The sequence below is a fragment of the Gadus morhua genome, chromosome 22 (genome assembly GCF_902167405.1).
Source record: "Gadus morhua chromosome 22, gadMor3.0, whole genome shotgun sequence".
Lineage (NCBI taxonomy): Eukaryota > Metazoa > Chordata > Actinopteri > Gadiformes > Gadidae > Gadus > Gadus morhua.
In genome coordinates this window covers 10,604,695-10,626,740 of record NC_044069.1, presented here as the reverse complement: position 1 = coordinate 10,626,740, position 22,046 = coordinate 10,604,695, and the positions used below count along the sequence as shown (strand labels likewise).

General features: G+C 44.9%; 1 protein-coding gene across 2 annotated transcripts in view; it reads right to left on the bottom strand.

The window, feature by feature from the left end:
* Positions 1-22,027, bottom strand: part of LOC115535666 (oxysterol-binding protein-related protein 10) — a 48,758-nt gene extending 26,731 nt beyond the window's left edge. For both annotated transcript variants that reach the window (XM_030347067.1, XM_030347069.1), the window contains exons 1-5: positions 21,440-22,027; positions 12,916-13,088; positions 9,032-9,111; positions 6,981-7,049; positions 2,351-2,569 (exon numbers count right to left, since the gene is read on the bottom strand). In XM_030347067.1, the coding sequence (XP_030202927.1) occupies positions 2,351-2,569; positions 6,981-7,049; positions 9,032-9,111; positions 12,916-13,088; positions 21,440-21,711 (813 nt within the window). In that variant the 5' untranslated portion in view covers positions 21,712-22,027. The remainder of the gene's footprint in view (positions 1-2,350; positions 2,570-6,980; positions 7,050-9,031; positions 9,112-12,915; positions 13,089-21,439) is intronic.
* Positions 22,028-22,046: the final 19 nt, after the last annotated feature.

The window sequence follows — 22,046 nt, the reverse complement described above, 5'->3', positions numbered from 1 at the left end:
ACCGAATCTCATTGAGCAGAGTTATTATTAGTGCCACAAGGCAGGGACTTGGCAGAGGCTGGGCTGGGCTGGGCTGGGCTTGAGGGGGGGTGTCGACATCCCATCCAAACCAGCCGGGGATTTCATGTACAACAGCGGCTTAGAAAGAAGGCCGGTGTGAGGAGAATGCCAGATCCATTGATGTTCCCGATATCTGGTTGGGTGATCTATTTCAGGTCTAATTTAAGTGTAAGCCACAATCGTTTCAGTGTTCCCGATGAAACAGTCAAACGGTGGTTGTACGCTAGTCCTTTATCAGCGCAGCGCGCGGCTGTCCTCGAGGGAACCATTACAATGTGGTTTGTTAGAACACCTATAATGTGTCTTTGTACCAACCAAACCAAGGCCTCAAACAGAGATGTCCTTGTTTTTATTTCAGAGCCACCGACCGTGTCTTACATTAACAGGTAAAACGATTCCTCTCAAGCTGTGCCATCGGATTTAGATCTGTACAGATTCGGAAGATTTGGTTTCTAAAGAGGACAGCATGTCCCTTGTGCCAACGGCATTGAAGGGTTTTTCCAGTAAAACGATCTAAACATTTCCAGAATCCAGACTTTTTCAAGGATTTACCAATGCAGACACAATATAGACAAAAGTGCCATAGATGAAAAAATAATGTATATACGATGCCAGTAAAGGAAACGGGCCCTCAAAGCCCGTCCTGACAGAGCTGGTGCAACCCACTTCTCCCCCGTCACTCTCCATTATGCTCCTGACTAGAAAACGTTTCTTTTTCATGCTTCACATTTCCTCTTCTTCAGAATTGTCCACTAAGGTCCCCTTCTTGGTCCCTCTTCCTCCTCTCCCCGTGTGCAGCCCAAACAATGGGCTCATTCATCATTTTTGAAAGCCTTTCCATCAGCTAAAAATGTATTGAACTCACCTTATCTCCATAATTCAGCAGCCTAGTACACAGTTCTCTGCCAACTACCGATAGAGCCCTAGCTAGCAGCTAGCTAGTTATTTCCCACCTTGAAAACCTTGCTTCAGGTCTAAAACATTTGGATTGGTTCACTATAAAGACAAATACCAAAAGAATAACAGGATGAGGCATGTGAGGATGTATTATACCATTTGTTTGAAAGATAAGGTGGAAATACTGACTGGATACGCAAGAAGACCACAGAGACATAGTTGTTGTGTCTGGAACGACGCATCTTAAGTTGAGTAGATTGATGAGTAATTCAACTTGGAGAATGGCCAAAAAGGAACATGAAGTTCCAAGAGGAGATGTATGAATAATTAATCATGTTTAAAGGTGCAGGTAACAGGTTTGACAGTTTATGTAAGCAGAGGAGGCATGTAAATGTATTGACCTTATTTTAAATATCCTTAGGATTGGCATATGTCCATCCCTACGGACAGAAACACCCCTACGCACACACAGTCTTGCAAGAATTACTTATCCTCCGCAAGGATTTAAGTCGAGCACATTGTCCACAAGTTGACCCTATGACCTCTGTGGTTCATATGGGCATTGGCTTATCCCAGATCTATCTCGTGACAGCTGTCCTTTGAGTGTAGAAGAGAAGAACCACTGGACTCACTGTGACTTTAGCCTGTGAGTCAGCCATAGAAATACTGTCGAAGAGAATATGCCTTATCAATATTCTCTGCAGTGGCCTTTGCATTAGGCATCAAGGGTCAATTGAATCTAACGGAAACTGAATAATTGATCAGTAAGGGAGATGCTGATGGAAGGCCTCCCCTGTAATTATTGTTTGGGTGAACGTTTTGTCTTTGTGGAATCATTCATAATAGGGTTGCGCATTATGGATCACACTGCATATGCTTTTTGATAGATTATGTTACATAGCACTTAGCCCGGACAACAGGCCTTATTGGGTTAGAGCTCCCCTACTGAGCATCCCGGCTGGGGATCTGGACTATTTTGGGGCTTGCCTCAAAATGAAAGAAAAATATTCACAAAGACTGACTGTATTAATCAAGTGCCATACTACAAAACACTGCAATTAAATGCCATTTGACAGGAATTTAAATGCCAATATTGTGCTAAACTACAGCCAACATTTTTCAAAACAAAAGCCTTTTTCTTAATGCCGATGAAATTTAATGACATTGTGGATGAAAAGATAACCCCATTATTCTTCAGTCCATTTAAAAACCAAAATAAACCACCAATGTGTGCGTGTGTTTGTGTTTGTGTGCGTGTCGTTGTGTATGTGTATGTATGTGTGCAAGTGTGTGTTTGTGTAAGCATATGTATACGTGCATGTGCATGTGTGTATATGCACATGTGTACGCGTACATGTGCGTGTGTGTGTGTCACGGATGGGGCGTCACAAACCTCTTTGACCTCGTGGAGACGCGGGGGACACTGGCTCCGCGAGCGCCGCGCCGCGGCGGGGGACTTGTGGTGCGTGATGGAGACGATGTTGGTGGGCGGGGCCACGTGGGCGCCAAAGTGCCTCTGGGAGCTGGGCGAGGAGGAGGAGGACGACGACGGCTGAGGGAGGTGGGGGAGGAGGGAGAAGCTCCGGGTGCGGCCGCCGCAGGAGGAGGGGCCCTGGGGGAGGGGGAGAGAGAGAGAGAGAGAGAGAGAGAGAGAGAGACACACAGACAGACAGACAGACAGACAGAGAGACAGACAGAGAGGGAGACAGAGAGAGAGAGAGAGACAGAGAGAGAGAGACAGAGAGAGAGAGAGACAGAGAGACAGAGAGAGAGAGACAGAGAGACAGAGAGAGAGACAGAGAGAGAGAGAGACAGAGACAGAGACAGAGACAGAGAGAGAGAGAGAGAGAGAGAGAGAGAGAGGGAGAGAGAGGGAGTTAATGGTTCTGTGATAAAACAAGTAATAATACAGCACAGCCAATAGCGGCACATGTAGAATCTCCCTGTTTCACTGACTGCAGTGTATTACGTTTCCTCACCTGGTTCCCTTCAGTTAGATTTCAGCTTATTTCTAATCTATTTGTGTAAACTCTGCTTTGTGTATTTTGAGGCCCAATCACGTTACAGAGAGAGAGAGATCATGGCGCCCAACGCTTTTGAAATAGAGCCCTGTGCATATTGTTGCAGAATGATGCATTACCTTGCAAGCAACCAATACGCACGATGTAGTGGGAATGTAAGGCACTAAGGAGTGTGAGGAGACAAGGAGGGAAGAGAGGGAGGGTTTATTCACGTCTCCCTGGCTTCAATGTTCTCTGTTGAAATGGAACCGTCTGTATGAATACTGCAGGGTGATATTTTACCATGCAGGCAACAAATATAACAATAAAAACAAGACAGGGAGGGGAGAGAGAGCCAGAGCTAGGGGAAGAGGCTTTGGAAGAAGGGAAAGGGAGGGAGAAAAAGGTAAGGAGGATTTATCTTAATGAGAGGAACCTGAGACATCACTCAAATCGGCCATTAGGTTAAAGAAGACTCTTACTGATTGAAAAAAGGGTTTTAATGACCTTTGGCTAAAGGTCTCTCCTGATGCTAGTGAGATTCCTCTTAGCGGTCGCTTTGGCAACGTTATTTATCATTGATAGTTAAAAAGAGTAGGAAGTAGTAGAAGACAGGAGTAAACAGCATTATCAAACCTTAAATTCCACCAAAGTGCTATTTGAGGGGTGAAATGGGCGTGGAACAGTAAATAGTCCCAGTGTTTCACAGCTATAAATAGGAAAACAACAAGCCACATCTCATTCATCATGCCGGGTCCCCTCCCTCCCTCTGTGACCTCTTGTCTACAAGGCCTCACCTCCGCTCCCCTAACAGACCTCAATGGCTGTTCTGTTTGCCCCCCCCCCCCCCCCCCCCCCTCCCTGGACCGTGGTGGTCACATTGGCTCCAACAAAGGTTGGATGTAAACTATAGATCAAGTCTCTCTCTCTCTCTCTCTCTCTCTCTCTCTCTCTCTCTCTCTCTCTCTCTCTCTCTCTCTCTCTCTCTCTCTCTCTCTCTCTCTCTCTCTCTCTCTCTCTCTCTCTCTCTCTCTCTCTCTCTCTCTCTCTCTCTCTGAAACAACTGCCGTTTGTTAAGGAATCTTGTCTTGTTTCTCCTGGGTGGCCACAAAACCCATTTCACACCCATAACATACCGATAGACACTGGCCAAACTGAAACTGTGACGACCCGTGTATGAAAGGAGCAGTGCCGGGGAACCTGAGCCATCCAAATAAAACGCACAATTATGACTAGTGCCAAAGGTTGTCCGCTTCCCGTCAGCCAAATGTCACATCTTCACCGGGCAGCCGGGGGATTATGAAGAGGAGGAGGACTGCAAGCTGAATCCACAAGCTGTGAGTCAGCAGAAAAATACTTCTTTCTCCTTTCCTTTCAAATCAATCCTTAAAGTCAATCCTCTCTAGATTATCATCCAAATGAATGCCACGTTTGTTAGCGTTGCATGCTGCCATGCGTTGCCTTTGTATTATGGATGAGCCAGTGTATGTCGGGGGGGGGGGGGGGGGGGGGGGATTCTACGACGCACCGCAATTACAGTAGGCCGGAATAATTTAAACCCAAGGAATTATGCATGTCCATTAGGGGATGAGAGGCTGGCCATTATTCACACAGCAATGCTCAGCGTGGAATGAACGCATGAATAAATGCATGAATGACTGAATGCCCAGCACGCCAACACTGGGAATAGTTCCGCCGGAGAACATCAAACACGCAGAGTCGTTTACCAGTCGTGTCACTTATGAAGCAGACTATATTCAAACCTCATTCATCACCGTGGTTCAAAACGTGAGATCCAAATTTCGTCCTCATGCACCATTACTTCCACGCCTGTATTAATCTTGCTTTCATTCGTTTACACCGCCGCTACATCCCTATGCCGTTATCTTCTGCCTTGTACTGAAAGGTGCTGCATAAAACAAAAAACAGGTTGAAGCATCATCATTGTTACCATAGGCCACGGGCCGTCAATGACGCCACAGTCAGGAGTCAAAACATCAGAAACTGGCCGATTATGATTTCCCTCATCTCGCTTACACCCTCTCGACCACGTAGAGCGCGACAGCCCAGGCTGGGAGACCGCCGGTGGCAGGCCGTGGTCGTGTTCCTGCAGCCTCAGCGCTCTTCCAGCGAGCATCAGCAGCAACCGCCACTCAACACGCCCCAACCCCAACCCCAACCCACCCACCGCCGCCGCCGCCGCCGCCGCCATCACCACAGGTGCTGCAACTGCTGTGGGGGTGGACACTGCACACTCTAAGGTGGCGGCGTGGGAAGAAAGGTTCAGCAGCCAGCCTTTTATATCCCTTTGCTGCGGGGCACAGCGCTATAGGTGCGTTTTGATGAGCTGGTGATGAAACCGCTCATTTGGATGACTGAGAGGCAGCGCATCCTTTGGGGAATAAGTGTGGTACTTGATATATTTAGAGACAGGTGAGGGTGAGGGAATGGTGTTGGCTGTTCATTTAACATTTAGAGATGAACGGTGAACGCCAACTGGGAACATTTAGAGTTGCATTCAGATCTGCTGGAGGTAAGATTTGAGAGATGTAATAGAGCAGAAGATTTTGAAAATAAACAACCCCCCAATAAAGTCCCACTATAAACGCAATTTCATGGTGAGGACATTTTTTGGAAACATACTTGAATGTACAAATCGAATATGGTTCATGTTATTAAAGGTCCCATGACATTCCACCAGGTGTGGTGTGATTAGCCTCTTATGACATCACAGGTGGACACGCCCACCTGTGATGTCATAAGGGGCAGATTTCCAAAACGGCTTGTATCGGCTAATCACACCACACCTGGTGGCACGTCATGGGACCTTTAAACGCCAGATGTGGCTGCATCTCCCACAAGAGCAGAGTCTGTGTCTGGTGGGGCCGTTGACACGAGAGGTGAGTCCATTGACAGACCAACACACAGTCACACCGGCTTTAATGTCTACATCAATGTCTAGCTGATATTTTAGGGTTAAATGGGTCATAATATAGATTGAATTAAAGCTGCGTTGTACACCATTGTGCTCCTCCTGATGAAGCAAAGTGTTCTCGCGTTCATAATAAAAGTCACCCAGCGTCAGCTCACATTAGATATTTTCACAGACTAAAGCGTGTGTCCTTACACACGCTCTACAGTGACGTATGGAGGTTGCAATGCTGTGTGAAAAGATGCAGAATATGCAACTCAGCCTGTATGATTTAACCTTGACATAAACAGGTTTTTGACCTAGGTATATAAAAACTACAAACAGGTTAAAAACAGAACGACCGGGCAGAACGACTCTGATTGCGATCAGAGAGAGGGGACGGCTGGCTCAGGTTAGGTCAGTATCGGACCAGCGGGCGCCATAGTGACCACGGCTGCCGCGGCGATGCCCAGGGGCCAACTTTTAGATAGAGGAGCTCGGTTAATAAAATCAATGTCAAAGACAACCCGCTGCGGCCACCTCGGGCTGCAATGAACACCACAGATGGGAGGGGACGGATCACAAAGGGAGGGATGAGAACTGCACATCGAGAAAAGTCCTGTCTATTTGTTCATGCCCTTACCCGTCAATTTCAAGTAGTAGGAGTAAGAGAACAATATGTATGTTATGAGCTGTGAAGCCAAATAAGTAGAGGGAAGGAGTGGGAGAGTAAAGAAAAAAGAGAAACGTGAAAGATGATTGAAAAATAACTTCAAATAGGACCACTCAAGCCAAAAGCTCACAGACTGAGAATGTTGCCTTGTATATGCCATGCGGCGCAGTAAGGAAATAACCTCATATTGTTTTAACAGAGCTAAGCAAACACAGAGCGCGGGTGTAACAGGACTGTTTGTTTCCACTCGCCTCAAATAGAAGTCTATTCTGGTGAAGTGAAATTTAAAATACATAATCTCACGTCAGTTCCGACACCTGTGGTGTTCTTGGGACGTTAAAATTAAAGCTTTGTTTAAGCTGGTGTTCATTTGTTGATTCATGAATAGAATACGTCTGAATGGACAGGCTTCCTAAGAAGGTCTCATGTGTGGACTTACCAGCCCCTCCTGGCTCCCTCCAGCCCTTTCCACGCTCAGGTGTTCATCGGATCCCTTCAGCTTCCTCACCTGAGAGCCCAATGAGAGAGAGAGAGAGAGAGAGAGAGAGAGAGACACCCACATACACACACTCACACAGTGAATTAGGACTCCAAACACCACCAGTTATCTGGACTTCGAGAAGTTCAAGTTTCACAAGCAATCGGTCACGTGGGTCGTGATGCATGTGACAGTTGTTACAACGAAGTGTAAAAGCTGAACCAGGACTTCACTGAAGAACCCAGTCTACCGCTCCATGTTCCCTCTTCCAAGACGTCAAATAGGGGATAGCTATGGGAAATGCATAGGGCTTTAAAGTGAGCTGGCTCAGAGGGAGCCGTTTGTTAGTGGATCTGTGTGTCGGAGCGTGTTCTCCTTCACACACTGATGGTTTCCAGGCCAACAGGAAGGACAGTAGGGCCTCCCGCACCAGGTCTGGATAACAAGCAAGGTTCACCACCAAAATCACTGGATCAGGCAAACAGCTCCATGTCCCACAGAGAAGACACACACACACACACACACACACACACACACACACACACACACACACACACACACACACACACACACACACACACACACACACACACACACACACACACACACACACACACACACACACACACACACCGCTACTCTCCCGCTTGCAGACCTTAGTTTCAGGCTCTGTGCCGTGTTCCCCCAGAAGTTCTGCTATAACGTAGTAGGAAATCTAGATCTGAGATGCAGTATAATAGCAGTGTAGCAGCATAATACACAAGGAAACCTTGGACAATGCAAGGCTTGCTCAGATTCCAAGGAAATACTAAATAACTAATGTACCCATCAAAGATGGGGAGTTTCAATCCTACATGCACCTTTGTGAGAGGCTTAAGCACACACAAACCCACACACACACACATTTAAACACACTGTGAAATAGCGTCTTATTTCCATAATATCCTCACAACACATTTCCAAATGAAACAGGTAAATGGCCCGGAACAAAACATAAGACGCTTACATTTATGCCCATACATTCTTTAATATGAAAGCGGTAGAAGTGATAAAACTGATAGGCCGAAAAACACTAAAGTACAATGATGTTTTTAATTGATAATACCATAACAGTAAGGATTTTCTAAATTGTCCTAAAACCAAAGGAAATACAAACTGGTTGAGGTTCTGACAATAGCTAGTTTCTATATAAAATCAATATTATCACCTTGAAAAACCTTTTAGGTAGAGTGGCTGTTTTGTACAAACGTACATTCATCTCAGAAGCCAGCACTGACATGTGTTTGGTCGGGTGAGAAACAGCCTCCATCACACTCACCAACAGACAAACAGAGACACCAGGCCGCGAATGTCACAGCTTTCTGCACGCAATACTATCGGAAGGAAAGGCTCATCTTATATACACGTCTGTGTGGGTTTATGTGTGAAGACGGCGGTGGTAGTTCACCCTCTTGTCTTTGTGTGAGAATACCAGGCTAATAATGTATTCTCAGCACTAAATTACACATTATTTTTTAATAATAGGGATAATGACTGAGCGATACCAATCCAAACATCTAGTGAAACCTAACTCATCGGTCGATACCATCTCTCAATGTGAGCTATTCCTTTTACGAACCACCATTAACTTTTACTGTTTGTTTGCGGAATTTACAACATCATGGTTGACAGATAAAATCTGTACGAAAACACTGGGTAGGCTATGGCTCTTTCGTAATACGGAAGGATGTGTCGAAACACCAAAATTGGACCAACGACAGCATCTGTACGGGTGCATTGCTAAAAAAATGCTATACGTAGCGAGAGCTAGTCCATAATGGTGCATTTGGCTAATGGTCATTTTGTTTATCTGTTGCTTGGGCAGCCATTTACGTGTGTGTGTGTGTGTGTGTGTGTGTGTGTGTGTGTGTGTGTGTGTGTGTGTGTGTGTGTGTGTGTGTGTGTGTGTGTGTGTGTGTGTGTGTGTGTGTGTGTGTGTGTGTGTGTGTGTGTGTGTGTGTGTCTGTCCACACCTTGGCACTGGAGTCAGAGTGGCGTCTGGCACAGGCTTGGAGTTGGCTCATCCAGAACTGCTGCTCCTTGGCGTCAGAGGCTGCGGAGACACACACACAGCTCATTAGCTGAGACCGGAATAAGGACACGTGAAGAGGAGCAACACTCGATTCCCGTTGACATTACCATTCTCGGTACAGTGAGCCAATTAAAATTATTATCAGCAACACCAGTTCACGGACGAGTAAGTCCCCGCTGTCAAGAACGTTTATAAAAAAGAGCTACAGTATGCCCAAAACTTGTGCTTCAACTCTCTCTATTTGTTGAAATGATTTCAACCTGTAACACCCAATCATCCAATGTTTCCCCTGTAGCAGGCCATCATGTGTGTGTGTGTTGTCACTTTCACGTGATCATTCAAATCCTCAGTGATCCCGTTTCTTCTACACTTGGTTCGCAATCACTGGGCGGAAGTCCAAATTAAGACGTACAGCTGATACTAATTGAAATGGTTCAATGCCCCCTGAATCCAATCAGAGAAACCACCTCACGGAACAGGTTATGGTGGGCATAATGTCTTCTTCAGATCCATACACCTACTGGGTCCACATAATCACATCCTGTCTCAATGCAATTATGAACGTCCAATTATGAGCGTCTGGCAAGACAGGGGCTCTGCAGGTCTCCATTTCAACCCAGACGGCTGGATGCTTGCCTCCAGATCCTAGAGGGAACTAATATGAATACATTTGATTTTAAACCATTATGAACCAGACTGGGCTTCAGATTAAATCCATGACATATGTTTTTTTAAGAAAGCTGTCGATTTTAATTGACCAAAGACTTCATTTCCCAGGAGGCCCTGCTGCCTCTTGTCACAAACACTGCCTCAGGCGATTGCCTGCGTTTGTCTTGGGGTTTGGGTTTAGGAGAGGTGAGAGGAAAACGGCTCTGGAATGCAACATGCGTCAGGATCTGGGGACAGAGCTTGTCTGTTCACCATCCCCCTGAGACTGCTTTGACAGATTTCACAGACAATCTGTTGAATATATTAAAGCAACAAAAAAATCTCCCACCTGCACTGTTATTATACGCATCCAAAAAGGAAATCTTACAAATGAACAGTGAAAGGCATTCGCTTATGACTTCATATTGTTAAGACACTTCAATAAACGCCACCTCAATAAATAGCAGCCTCATCTAGGTCAACCGAAAGCGTTAGGGGAAGGGGAACGTCCGACTCAGGCTGTGCTCTGATATAATGTGTACGCTTGAATGCTGCCGTTGTTTTAATATTCACTTTCCATAACTGACAAGGGCTGGACATTTTGCACCTGTCGGTGTCATCCCTCGGTACCGCGGTCTGATACTCGCGGTGCCTTGGCCACCCATACAGCCATGCCTCAACTGGTGGACGGAAACGTAAATAACCATAGTAACCCTGATGATGCCCGTGCCCAACACCCCGGACACACGCACTCTAACATTCATAGTAAGACAAGGGACACCAGCTCAAAGTCTGAAAAAGCCCCTTGCAAATTATAAATGATTATGAATTAAATGATACATTATTCATGGTGCTAATTACACAGCGGACATGGGAATCACTGTGGCTCATGGTAAAACCCTAAATGTGCAGCACCGCATTGTAAAATCACAAATGAGGCAAACGCGTGTTAATCTTCATTAGGCATGGACAGATTTGCACATCAAACAATTACTGATACGAAAGGCAGGGCGGGGGGGGGGGGGGGGGGGGGGGTCATTATTCAGACGTTAAAACAGAGTGAGGCCTTCGGATTCGCCCATTAAAATCCACCCTTGGTCAGCTGCCTTCTTGCAGACTCACCCGGGCGTCCAGTGATGTCCGGCTGAATGTACACTGAAACGCAATTATAATCCTGCTGCACTTGTGAACTCTGCTGTGCCTACACTGCAGCCTCAAAGTCTCTGTATTGGAGAATGAAGCCCAATGGATTTCACTAATCCTCTCTCTCTCTCTCTCTCTCTCTCTCTCTCTCTCTCTCTCTCTCTCTCTCTCTCTCTCTCTCTCTCTCTCTCTCTCTCTCTCTCTCTCTCTCTCTCTCTCTCTCTCTCTCTCAAGGCACTGGAGAGCAGAGTATAAATACAAATGTGAGAAAGCAGGAATGAAAAATAAGACGGATTGCGACGCATTTTAGTATGATGCCCTGGGGTTCTCCGGCTCCCATCTCTTTGTCTCCCCCTCTCTTTGTCTCCCCCTCTCTTTGTCTCCCCCTCTCTTTGTCTCTCTCCCTCTCTCCCTTCCTCCCCTGGTGGCAGTGGTGAAATTCACAACTCAAATACCACTATTTACAATAACGGATATTTATCCCAGTGTTCCGATTCCTGCCCTTTCAAGACTAACCCTAGGGGAATGTCTCTCAAACAATTGCTCACCACAATAGTGCACTCTCCATATTACATCGCACAAGTTCTGTGGCTGAATAAATAGAATGACTGAATAAACACCGGCTGCCACGTTTGCTTTGTCATCCTGCAATTGAAATAAGCTCAGAGGTTTCCTGTGAGTCAGTGGTGTCCTTGTGCTCTGATAAGACAAAACCCATTTTCCACTCACGTTTGCACTAAATCCAGTCTGACTACCGCCCGGGTCAATAGTCTTCAGTTAACATTTGCAAAAATATAGCTGCATGTGAGCTTCTACATCATCATCATCATCATCATCTACATGTCTCTATGGAATTATTGTTTCCGCTCAACTCAATAGGCGTGGATCAAATGAATAGGGTTATTTGTGGAATATAGGCCAAGTTATTCCAATAAGGCCCTCTGGGAGAGTCAAGGGACATTCCAGGCCCAGCTCAAGTAGAGCGACGGTTACAAGGAATCTCGCTCCTCATTGGAAACCGCTTAAGCACATAGGCACATCGTATTTAGCATTTTGCTCTAATCACTAATCACATGGGTCTCTCCGTGGGCCATGTGTGGCCAGCACTGACCAAACGGACTGTATGGGGAACAGTGTTGATGTTGTGATTAAACAAGTCTTCTATGGCATTGGCATTGACCATTCTACTAATGTTTGCGCTCGGGCATTGACATTCTAAATTTACATATAAATATACATTTAGCAGACGCTTTATCCAAAGCAACTTACAATAGGTACATTTGTCAGATAAAAAAGAGAAACAATAAATCGCTGTGGGAACAGTAAGGATGTTACGGATTGACAGCACTAGAAATGGCTGGCAATGAGCATTTCACACTCATTCACATGAAACATTGAATAGCACAGAAGGACTATCGCACTTGTTGGCAACTACAGAGAAATAGAGGAGCTGGATCAGTTAGTCTTTTCAATAGTTTTTAAAGCACAAAAGGGTCAATGGTTGCTTGTTATCCCTCACATTAAAACTAGAACATTATACGATAAAAATGTTTGAGAGTAAAAGAACACTCACTGGAATCCTACTGAAGAGAACTAGGCCTGCTATCTCAATGGCATTCAATTAATCTCTGTAAGAATAGCAGATTTTAAACAATCACCGCCGTCACACAGGGTATTACAGGTAGCAGTAGGCCTACGTAGAACCATAGGCAGTAGAGCCTACTCGCCGTTGGGAAACGATACTTAATTAAATTATTTTAATAATCTCAATATTTGAGGCCTACATCATCTGCTCCAAGAGGCCTTCAGCGACTCAAATATTAAACATCCAGCCCGGCTCGTCCTACCGAGGTTATCCAAAACATAGCACGCAGAACGTCTCCTTAAGACGTCGCGCCACAGCTCTGTGGCAGCACCACCACCACCATCGCTGCGGTCTCCCTCTCCTTCCAGGGCACTTGGTCCCTGACAAGCAGCGCGGTGTGTGTATCCTCTGGGGGTCCGACACGGGGGACCACGGACGGATATCCATACCTCGGAGTTTGTACAGCTCGCCGTTTGAGTTCACCACGAACATGTGTGGGGCCTCGTCGCTGGGGGTCACGGAGGCACCGATCAGGGGAAGGGACCCCCTGGGTTTCTGGCTCTTTCCCTGCTCGCTGACAAAGTACTGCAAGTGCCCCGACTCCGGATCCAGGACAAAGTACCTGCGGAGGGAGAGGAGAACAGAGGGGAGAGGATGAAGGAGGAGGAAACGATCATGTGAGACAGCGGGGGGCATGGGGGGGGGGAGGGAGGAGGAAGTAAAAAATTATGCTAGGTAGCGAGATAAAAGGGGAGGGGTTATAAGAGAGGTCATTAATGATCTCATGGTTTTGTTTTATGGTCAAGCTGTGCTCACTATTCTCTTCTCTTATTTCTGCTCTTAATTGAAAAAGTGTGTGTGGGTGGGCGAGGAGGAGTGGTGGCCTATAGAGAAAAGGAGAGGCTATAGGCTGATATTAGGCCTACTCCACCAAGCTCAGTCCCATAACACTGATGCAGCCATGAGAAGTTGGATCAGCCAAACCAAAAGCTACAAATTCACGGATTACATTTTAAAGTTTCCACTTTATTGGATTCAAGAGTGACATTTAAATCAACTTAAAATGAAAACATCAAATAGATGGCACACATAGGCCTCGTCATATCCTACTTGTAGCCAAAACTGTACTTCATAATAATGGGCTACTTATTATCAAGACGGCCCTTCAATCCTCTTTTTAACACGGTGTATCGGGCAAACTAAACAACTCTCCACAATATAAAAAGAAGGCAGGCAGCCCGACTGAAGACCATCAATCGGCCACCCCAGCAGCAGCAGCAGTAACGTGATCTGGAATTAGCCGACTTTCCGGTGCAGCAGCCCGAGGGAGCAGCCTCTTTGCTTTGTCCCATCATCACATGCTCCTACAATCCTTTTCATTTTCCTCTGCTTCGGCCCTGTGAACCAATGCTCGCTCTACCACAGCGCTTTTCAGGGATCTATGCTATTGACTCGGTCCTCACATCCAACATCTAACCATAGCAGGGGGTTTACATAAGTCAATAAACTCTGCTGGAGTACCCGCCGGCTCCTGCACAGATGAAAACCAGTCTGCATGTTGATGTTTTTTTATACAGTTATGATCGATTTTGATTTGAAGATATCACAGACACCTTTTATTTCTGCTCCATCTTTTTATTTATTTACCCTGGGGAAAAGTTACCAAACACACATGGGGAGACTCTATGCATTTCTGAGGAGACCCAGGTCACTGCAACGGAAGTCGCTTTGGGTCAACAGGTGATATCACTTTGCTGCTAATTTCAGCCAATCAGAAAGAGAGGGTGTGGTTGGCAAACCGAGCCAAAGCGACCTGCACGTCTGGATTATTCTGCAGGTTTGGTTTCACACAAAACAATAAAAACAAAACAATAAGAATGTGCTTTTGGCGTACTACATTGAAGGGTATCCCCTTTCTCCTTTTCCGAAATGCTAGACGTTGTACCTAGTTTGTTTCTATATAACTGAGGTTCAAACTAATGGCAAAACAGTTTTGCATTATTATTTTAACGTCAGCAAAATGTTTTAGTTATTTAGGGATTAATAAAAAACACTCTAGGCCTTAGCAGTTAATGTGGAGATGGTGGGAAGTAATGTCAGGCACATGGGCCCATAAACGCAAGCATATGGTATTTCCCACTGACAAAGACAGGTGGCTCTTAACAAATATGTCTGCCTGCTGAATCTCAAGTGAATCCCCTGGGTTTCCCCCTGGCAAATAATGCTGTTCAGAAATTGATCCTGCCCTACCCACGACCTTGCACCCCGCCCCCTCCATTGTAAGACAATGGGATTCATGTATTCTCTTACACCGTCAGCATAGGAACTTTTGGGATTCACACACACACACACACACACACACACACACACACACACACACACACACACACACACACACACACACACACACACACACACACACACACACACACACACACACACACACACACACACACCCCTCCCGCCCTGTCAAGTCAGCAAACAGATCATAGCGTCACGGCTGACCGCTGTAGGTAGTCTTTCTCTTGTGCTCTACTACAGCACAGGTGTATCATGCTGTACTGCCGGTGGTGTGTTGACCTTCTAACAAGCGGCCCAGTGTTTCAGGACGGCTACGCTATCCGCCCGCTCACCCTAGCGAAAAGGTCTGCCGGCGCACGCTGCGGAAACCACGTGACTGGGGCCGGTTCTTAGAAGAGCGCTCAAAAGTTCAAATGTGACTCAGCTATTGCATGGTCAATATTGAAGCAGGACTCAATTCACGTTACATTTATCAAGGGTTAAAATACACGTTCATCAATCATTCATTTGTCATTTTTCTGGGACCAGTTCCGATAAAAATGCTTATCAACAAGACTCTTAATAGAAATGAAGATTATTTATATCATTAATATAATTGATTTGATAATATCTCAAGTCCAATAAAAAAAACTTTCAGAAAGGTCAGATCAGACAGGATACATAATGTGCATAAAATCTCAAAACATTCAAAAAAATGTTAAAAACAAAAATCATACAAAATGATTGAATAGATTTGCTTTCCCACATTGGGTAGAATGCAAGTCTAAAACAAATAGAAACTCATTTTCTTTCCTCAATGACTGCACAGCCAGTCGGACACAAGTCAATTACACCCCTGGTTCTCACTTGTTGTTCTAATCACATGTCTTAACAATTATAGTTTCCTCACATATCCCTTATTGAACCACCTCTGGCATAAATATAACCCATTTAAAAAGACAAGAGGCACAACATAGATAATGCTGGAATCACGTTGCCTCGCAAGTGGTGGGAGTTCAAAATAGTAATAATATAATGGTGTTAAAGGGAAAGAAATGGGCAAAACATAAAACAACTATTGACAGGCAATATAGCACTTAGCAGGTCCTCCACTGTAATACATATAGCAGACAACAGTTGAAAGTATTGTTAGGACAAATAACACACATTATATTTTTAATGATTTATTTTAAGGCCTCCGATTAAATGTTTTTGGTTAAACTACAAAGTAGATGGTTTCCACACAATAAGCGTAGGTGTGAATGAACATTTTCAAAGGAAAGGAAAAACGCCACTGGCAATTAAAATGCATTCTCCAAAATAAGCTAACACTCAAGTCCCCATGGGCGCCTTATCTTTTGTGTAAAAGCAGCCACCCCTTCAAGTACACCACCCGCACTCCTCCAACAGCACCATCTTTGATCACTAGAGCTGGGGGGGAGGGGGGGAGAGAGAGAGAGAGAGAGAGAGAGAGAGAGAGAGAGAGAGAGAGAGAGAGAGAGAGGAGAGAGAGAGAGAGAGAGAGAGAGAGAGAGAGAGAGAGAGAGAGAGAGAGAGAGAGAGAGAGAGAGAGAGAGAGAGAGAGAGACTATACAAGAGCGTGCCTGCAACAAATCCACAGAACAATCTGCAGACTCACATTGTTGGACTTCCATGTATAAACAGGATATGGTAACCATGATAAGCAGCAGACTAAAGGCAGTTCAGACAGGAAGCTGCTGGTGTCGCAGCTCAGACTCGACAGCACTGTCAAGAATCCCAGACACTCGCATCGTCAGGGATTCGCATGAATTGGACGATAGTCGATAGTTTCAAGCCAAACATACAATGCTTTCATCAATACCGGGGCTAGAGTCAATGCTGGCGGTGGCGGTTGATAGATACTGCGCTATCATAGCGCAGTATCTATGACGGTCCATGGCTGAGTAATGACCACGGCCAGTCACATCCACCTCACACGTGGCCAACGCTCAACCCGATGGCCCCCCCCATCGGGTTGAGCGTTGGCCACGTGTGAGGAGGGGGGAGAGATCTGCTGAGTGCTCCATCAACCCTCTGGAGAAAATACAGCAAGAGTGGCTTGTTTAAAAAGGCTTTGCCCACTTATAATCTGTGCTGGAACACCTGCCTGACAAGGCGTCAGTGTACACCCACCTCTCCCCAACCCGGCCCCACCTGTATACATCCACCAGCTCCACCTGTTTACATCCACCAGCTCCACCTGTATACATTCACCAGCTCCACCTGTTTACAGACACTTGAGCTTACTTCCGCCGGTATAGCGCTGAAACGCTGAATACAAAAGATACAAGTCGGTACTGACGAGTTTGCACGATACATGCCTCAACCTCACCAGAATGGGGTGCGTGTGTGTGTGTGTGTGCGTGTGTGTGTGTGCGTGCCTGTGTGTTAAAAGTCTTCGCCGAAGGCATCTGCCCAATTGTAAGGCCAGAAATCCTTGAGGTGGAACAACTTAGTACCAGTCAACCGACGGTGACTACGGTTATCCTAGGGATTTGCAATCACACAGCAGCCAGCATATGTCACTTCAATAATATGCCTTCTTTCCAAGTAAGAAAGGCTACTACTTTCGGACAAGATAATCTGACTGCGGAAGTAAGCTCAAAACTTTTAATTCAGGGTGTCTGACACGGAATACGGAATGAAGAACACGGCTGGCTGGTGGGTAAATATGTAAAACCCTACCCTTGGTGGTGCCCTTTCTACCTGGCATATCGCTACTCTCTGTAGTCAGCTCTTGGCATGCTCTCTGCTGTCTTGTGTAAATAAACACTCCCTTACACACATTCCTCAGAGAAGAGGAGCAAGGAGCTCTTAAGTTCACCAGTCTTTTGGGTCTTTCCCGGGATGACCTCCACATGGTTCTCAAACCTTCCTTCTTCCTGCTCTTCTATTAAACCACCAGGTGTGACTGTGCTTAGGCCAGGCAAGGCAACTTTATTTATATAGCACTTTTCATACACAAGGCAGACTCAAAGTGCTTCACATATAAACAATATACAATACAAAACAATATATACAATAAAATAAAATAATAGATAAGTTAAAGAAAACATATGCAAAAAATGAGTAAAATAGATAGAAAATAAAAGGCAAAGTTAGCTTACTAGTCGAATCACATCACAAGTGTCCACCTATATATGATGGATAGATAAGCAACATTTGCTACAGTCCACTGGTTGGTCTAGTGGACTGCTCTATTCAGAATACATCTAGGAGGATACGCCAACTTGGGGTGTCGCTAAGGTACAGGAAAAGGCCGACTTTCATACAGCTTGTAATGGCCAATCACAATCACACCTGGTGGTATAATAGAGGCCCTTTAAAGGACTAAAGAACCTCACACCACCAGTCCACCGCACGTTGCAAGCAGCCGGACAAGAAAAAGGGTCTCCACCCACACACACATACACACACACACGAAGAGCAATGTCCTTTTAACCCCACCTACACATGAAACTGAACCACGGGTTAAAATACCAATAACCAAACATAGCGCAGCTGATTAACAACCACATACGACAGTTATATTTGACTTTTTCTTTAGCCCGGATTTTTTATGCTTAATGCCCTGAGTACAGACATCAAAATGCCAGACGGTGGAGGGCATATTCAGACCCAAGTCACTTGGCTTAGAAATGTCATGAGTTGACTAAGTGCATGGACTTGAGAGGTGCAAACACTTTTTGAAATGTACTAGCCTTGGGGATAAGCATTCATTTTGGAAATGATTTGAGAGCTTTTTAATACTTTGTGTCCACCCTTCACCAACACCTCATTATTATGCTCGTTATGGATTAATTGTGCTCAAATATATCAAATATATCACCGTTATTTTTGCGGAATGTGAAATTACATGTAGTAAGGGCTTTCACTGATCCTGATCTGAAAAAGTGTTTGGTGTGAATCTGTAGGCGTACAAAGCATAGTTACCCGAGTACTATTTTAAAAATGAAGTTAATAAAGTCAAATGAAAAATGATCAAAGCTATGATGTATTGGGATTTTAGCACAGGGTGATGGTATTTGCATTCGGCAGAGAGAGAGATGTAATGGGGGTGCTAGAGTCAGGATGTTTCCATGGAAGCGTACATTGTTATTCAAACCACATTAAAGACCACGCTGGTTACACTTATGCAGAAATCCCTCGTTCACTCAACGTTTCTTCTGCACTTCCAAAACTCACATGCTTGCCCTCAAAAGCCACCAATCCATAGTTGAAATGTATTCCTCCTTAGTCAGAGGGAATCAACTGTCAGCAATGGAAAAAAATAAAAAGTTTAAAATCACCCAAAATCAAGATATCTGAAGGCAGACTTTTAAGGTCCTGCTTAAATGCACAGCCAACAACAGAATTTGGGCCTTGGCAAAATAAAAGCAGGGGTAGGATGTGCTTTAATCTTGGAACAGTTACCAGAGCTGTATTCTGCAGCTAAAATGTCATGCATCAAACATCACTACTTTGATTTTGTCAAAGGCAACAGGAAAATGGGTTAGCTTTGAAGAAAGCTAAATATGTTTTGGATAATCTATCTGAATGACCAGTCATTTTTCTGTATCTTCAGGCTGTAAGAGTATATATTTGTAAGCATAGGAATGTTTCTAGCGGTTGTATTACTGGTAGTAAAGTCACACAAAATGTTTTTTTTTAAAACAAAGACAAATAGTCTCTGTTTTAAAAATACATTTTGACATCAGTAGATTTGGGTATGTGTCCATGAAGGACTACTTGAGGCCAGGTTGTTGGTTACATTCAGAGCAAACTCTAGCAGTCTGCTTGCATCTGACCACAAATGTAGGCTATCTGAGCCTGGGCTTGTGCCAAGGTAACTGAAGCAGAAGGATGTGTCCTGTAAGGCTAGACTGTCGCTTCTAAGCAGGGGGTAATTGAAAGTGGACAGGAATATCAACCTTGAAGGACAAATAGATTGTTCGATAGTGATACCGATCAGCATTATAGTCAACAAGGTTGTTAGTTGATGTTACATTTTAAGATGCAAATAAACAATATAAAACATCTTGCAATTAACAACTAAATCATGGCTGCATTAACCATAAATTATGAACTGTAGCTCGATTCCACTCCAGTTGGCCGTGATGGTTTTGTTATAATTCAGGTAATTCTAGCAGAATTTCTACAGCTCTTTATCACACAACAGTCAAATAGGTGCCTGGGCTTCAACACTTACTGGATAATTGGATGACACATCCAAGACTAAGAACTAATGCACTTTTAATTACGTGAGAAGTAACATCCAAATCCCAGACACACATTCTCAAGAGCATGTGTGTGTGTGTGTGTGTGTGTGTGTGTATGTGTATGTGTGTGTGTGTGTGTGTGTGTGCATGTACATCTGTGTGTGTGTATGTGTGTACGTATGAGTGTGTACACAAAGTGCAGTACAGCTAGCTAGGTATGTGTCTAGGCGCAATAATTATACAATCTCTACAACAATATATAGCAGGTGACTTCTTCCATCCATTCACAGCAATCATTTGAAGGATGCATTTTTTCAAGCATCGACTGTAACTACTGTATAGGTTATCTAACCAGTGAATGACATGTTATGTCATTCTGTTCAGATTCGGTTGATTTTTCCGTGAAAACCACTGGGTTGAGCTTGGTGAAACACAACACACCCTGTGGTCTGAAGGAATACATGGAAACCAAATAATTGTCAGTTAGTGGTCCTTAATGGTTTCTTAAAGAGGCACGGTGGAAGATTCTGTTTGTTTTTGTAACAACAAACAAATCAATATATGGATCACATATCCTCCATTTTACAGATTGTGAAAATATTTAGTGTGGTAATATTAGCTAGCATCACACACACCAACAATAGAGAAGATCTTCAGAGCAGTCACTAACAGTGAATGTAGTCAACTCTTCCCCTTAGGGTGGTTGATAATAAGTTTGATGAGTCATTGAGTAATGTCCAACACTCAACATTCAACACTCAAACACTCAACTGTCTGACTTGACGAGTTTGAGGTATTAAAGAACACAAAATTAATCAACTGAGACACGCTAGACTTTAAACAATTTGCCTGTCTCATCTTTCATAGCAGTTCAGTGTACATCATATCAGTGTACAACACAGTAAACAATAGTCTTAAAAGGCATAGGTCCACTAAATAGCAGACCTTGCAGTTTCCAAATAAATCGAAATGTGTCCTTTAGCCTGGTATTAATCAAATAATCGGATGTAAGAAACATCTAATGTTAAACCTGCACTATGTACGTTTTTTCATTAGCAGTCTCTAGTGGCATGAGTTTGAGCTACAGTTATACATTATCCCACGGAGTGTGTGTGTGCGTGTGTGTGTGTGTGTGTGTGGGGGGAGTGGATGAGAATAAAGCGATTAAGGTGATAAAAATCCATGGCTGGGTTGGAGCATTTTAATCTTGAGAAACTTTTTACTTTCGAATTGTGCAGAGAGTAAATAACTGCAGTCCAAAAGTTACATAGTGCGGGTTTAACCATAGCCCGTCTACAAGAGCCGTTGGCCGTTGTGATTTCCGTTTCACGGTGACACGCTCGAAAGTGCAACGTGGACGGAGAGGTGTGGGGAGGGGGGGGGGAGAGAGAGACATAACAACACGCAGGGATGGGGTCATCTGCTTTCACGTTAACATCATAACATGTACATGTGCCTTAATAAATACCCTTACCTGTTTTGCCAGCCTTGAAGGAGGTTGGTGTATTTGCTCAGCACTCCTTCCAACTGTCGTTTCCCAGCATGCTGTGAATGCATACTGTTCCCGAGTAAACCTCCCCGACCTCCCGCGACTCCGCTTGAGCTGCCGAGGGAGGCTGAACCGGGGCTCTGCGGACCCGTCCTTGCGATCTTCCTCCCGCTGTTCGTCCCCCTCTCCGCGGAAAGCGACCCAGAGTTATTTTTGTTGGCAGCTGGAGGAGTCGGACTGCAGGCTGTCTTGTCCATTCTGACCACGGGACGGCGGAGGCGGGGTGGGTTGGGGGGCGGGGGGGGACACAGCCAGGATGGAAGTAGACCAGTAGTGAGATTCGGCTAGAACATAAGTGATCCCAGGACGACGTGCGGCTACTGACCTACATGAGAAGCGTTAATTATGCAAACGCCATGGTCGGTTAAGATTTGAGCATTCTTCAGTGCGCACGAATTCCCCTTCAAAAGGACATTGCATAGCTTTTTCCCCGTGCATGTCCCGTGGTTTAGATTCTTCCACTGCGGTCGTGCTGCACCGTGCTTCTCTCTCCAAGCGTTTTCCAGCTATGGAATTGGGCAAGAAGATTGCA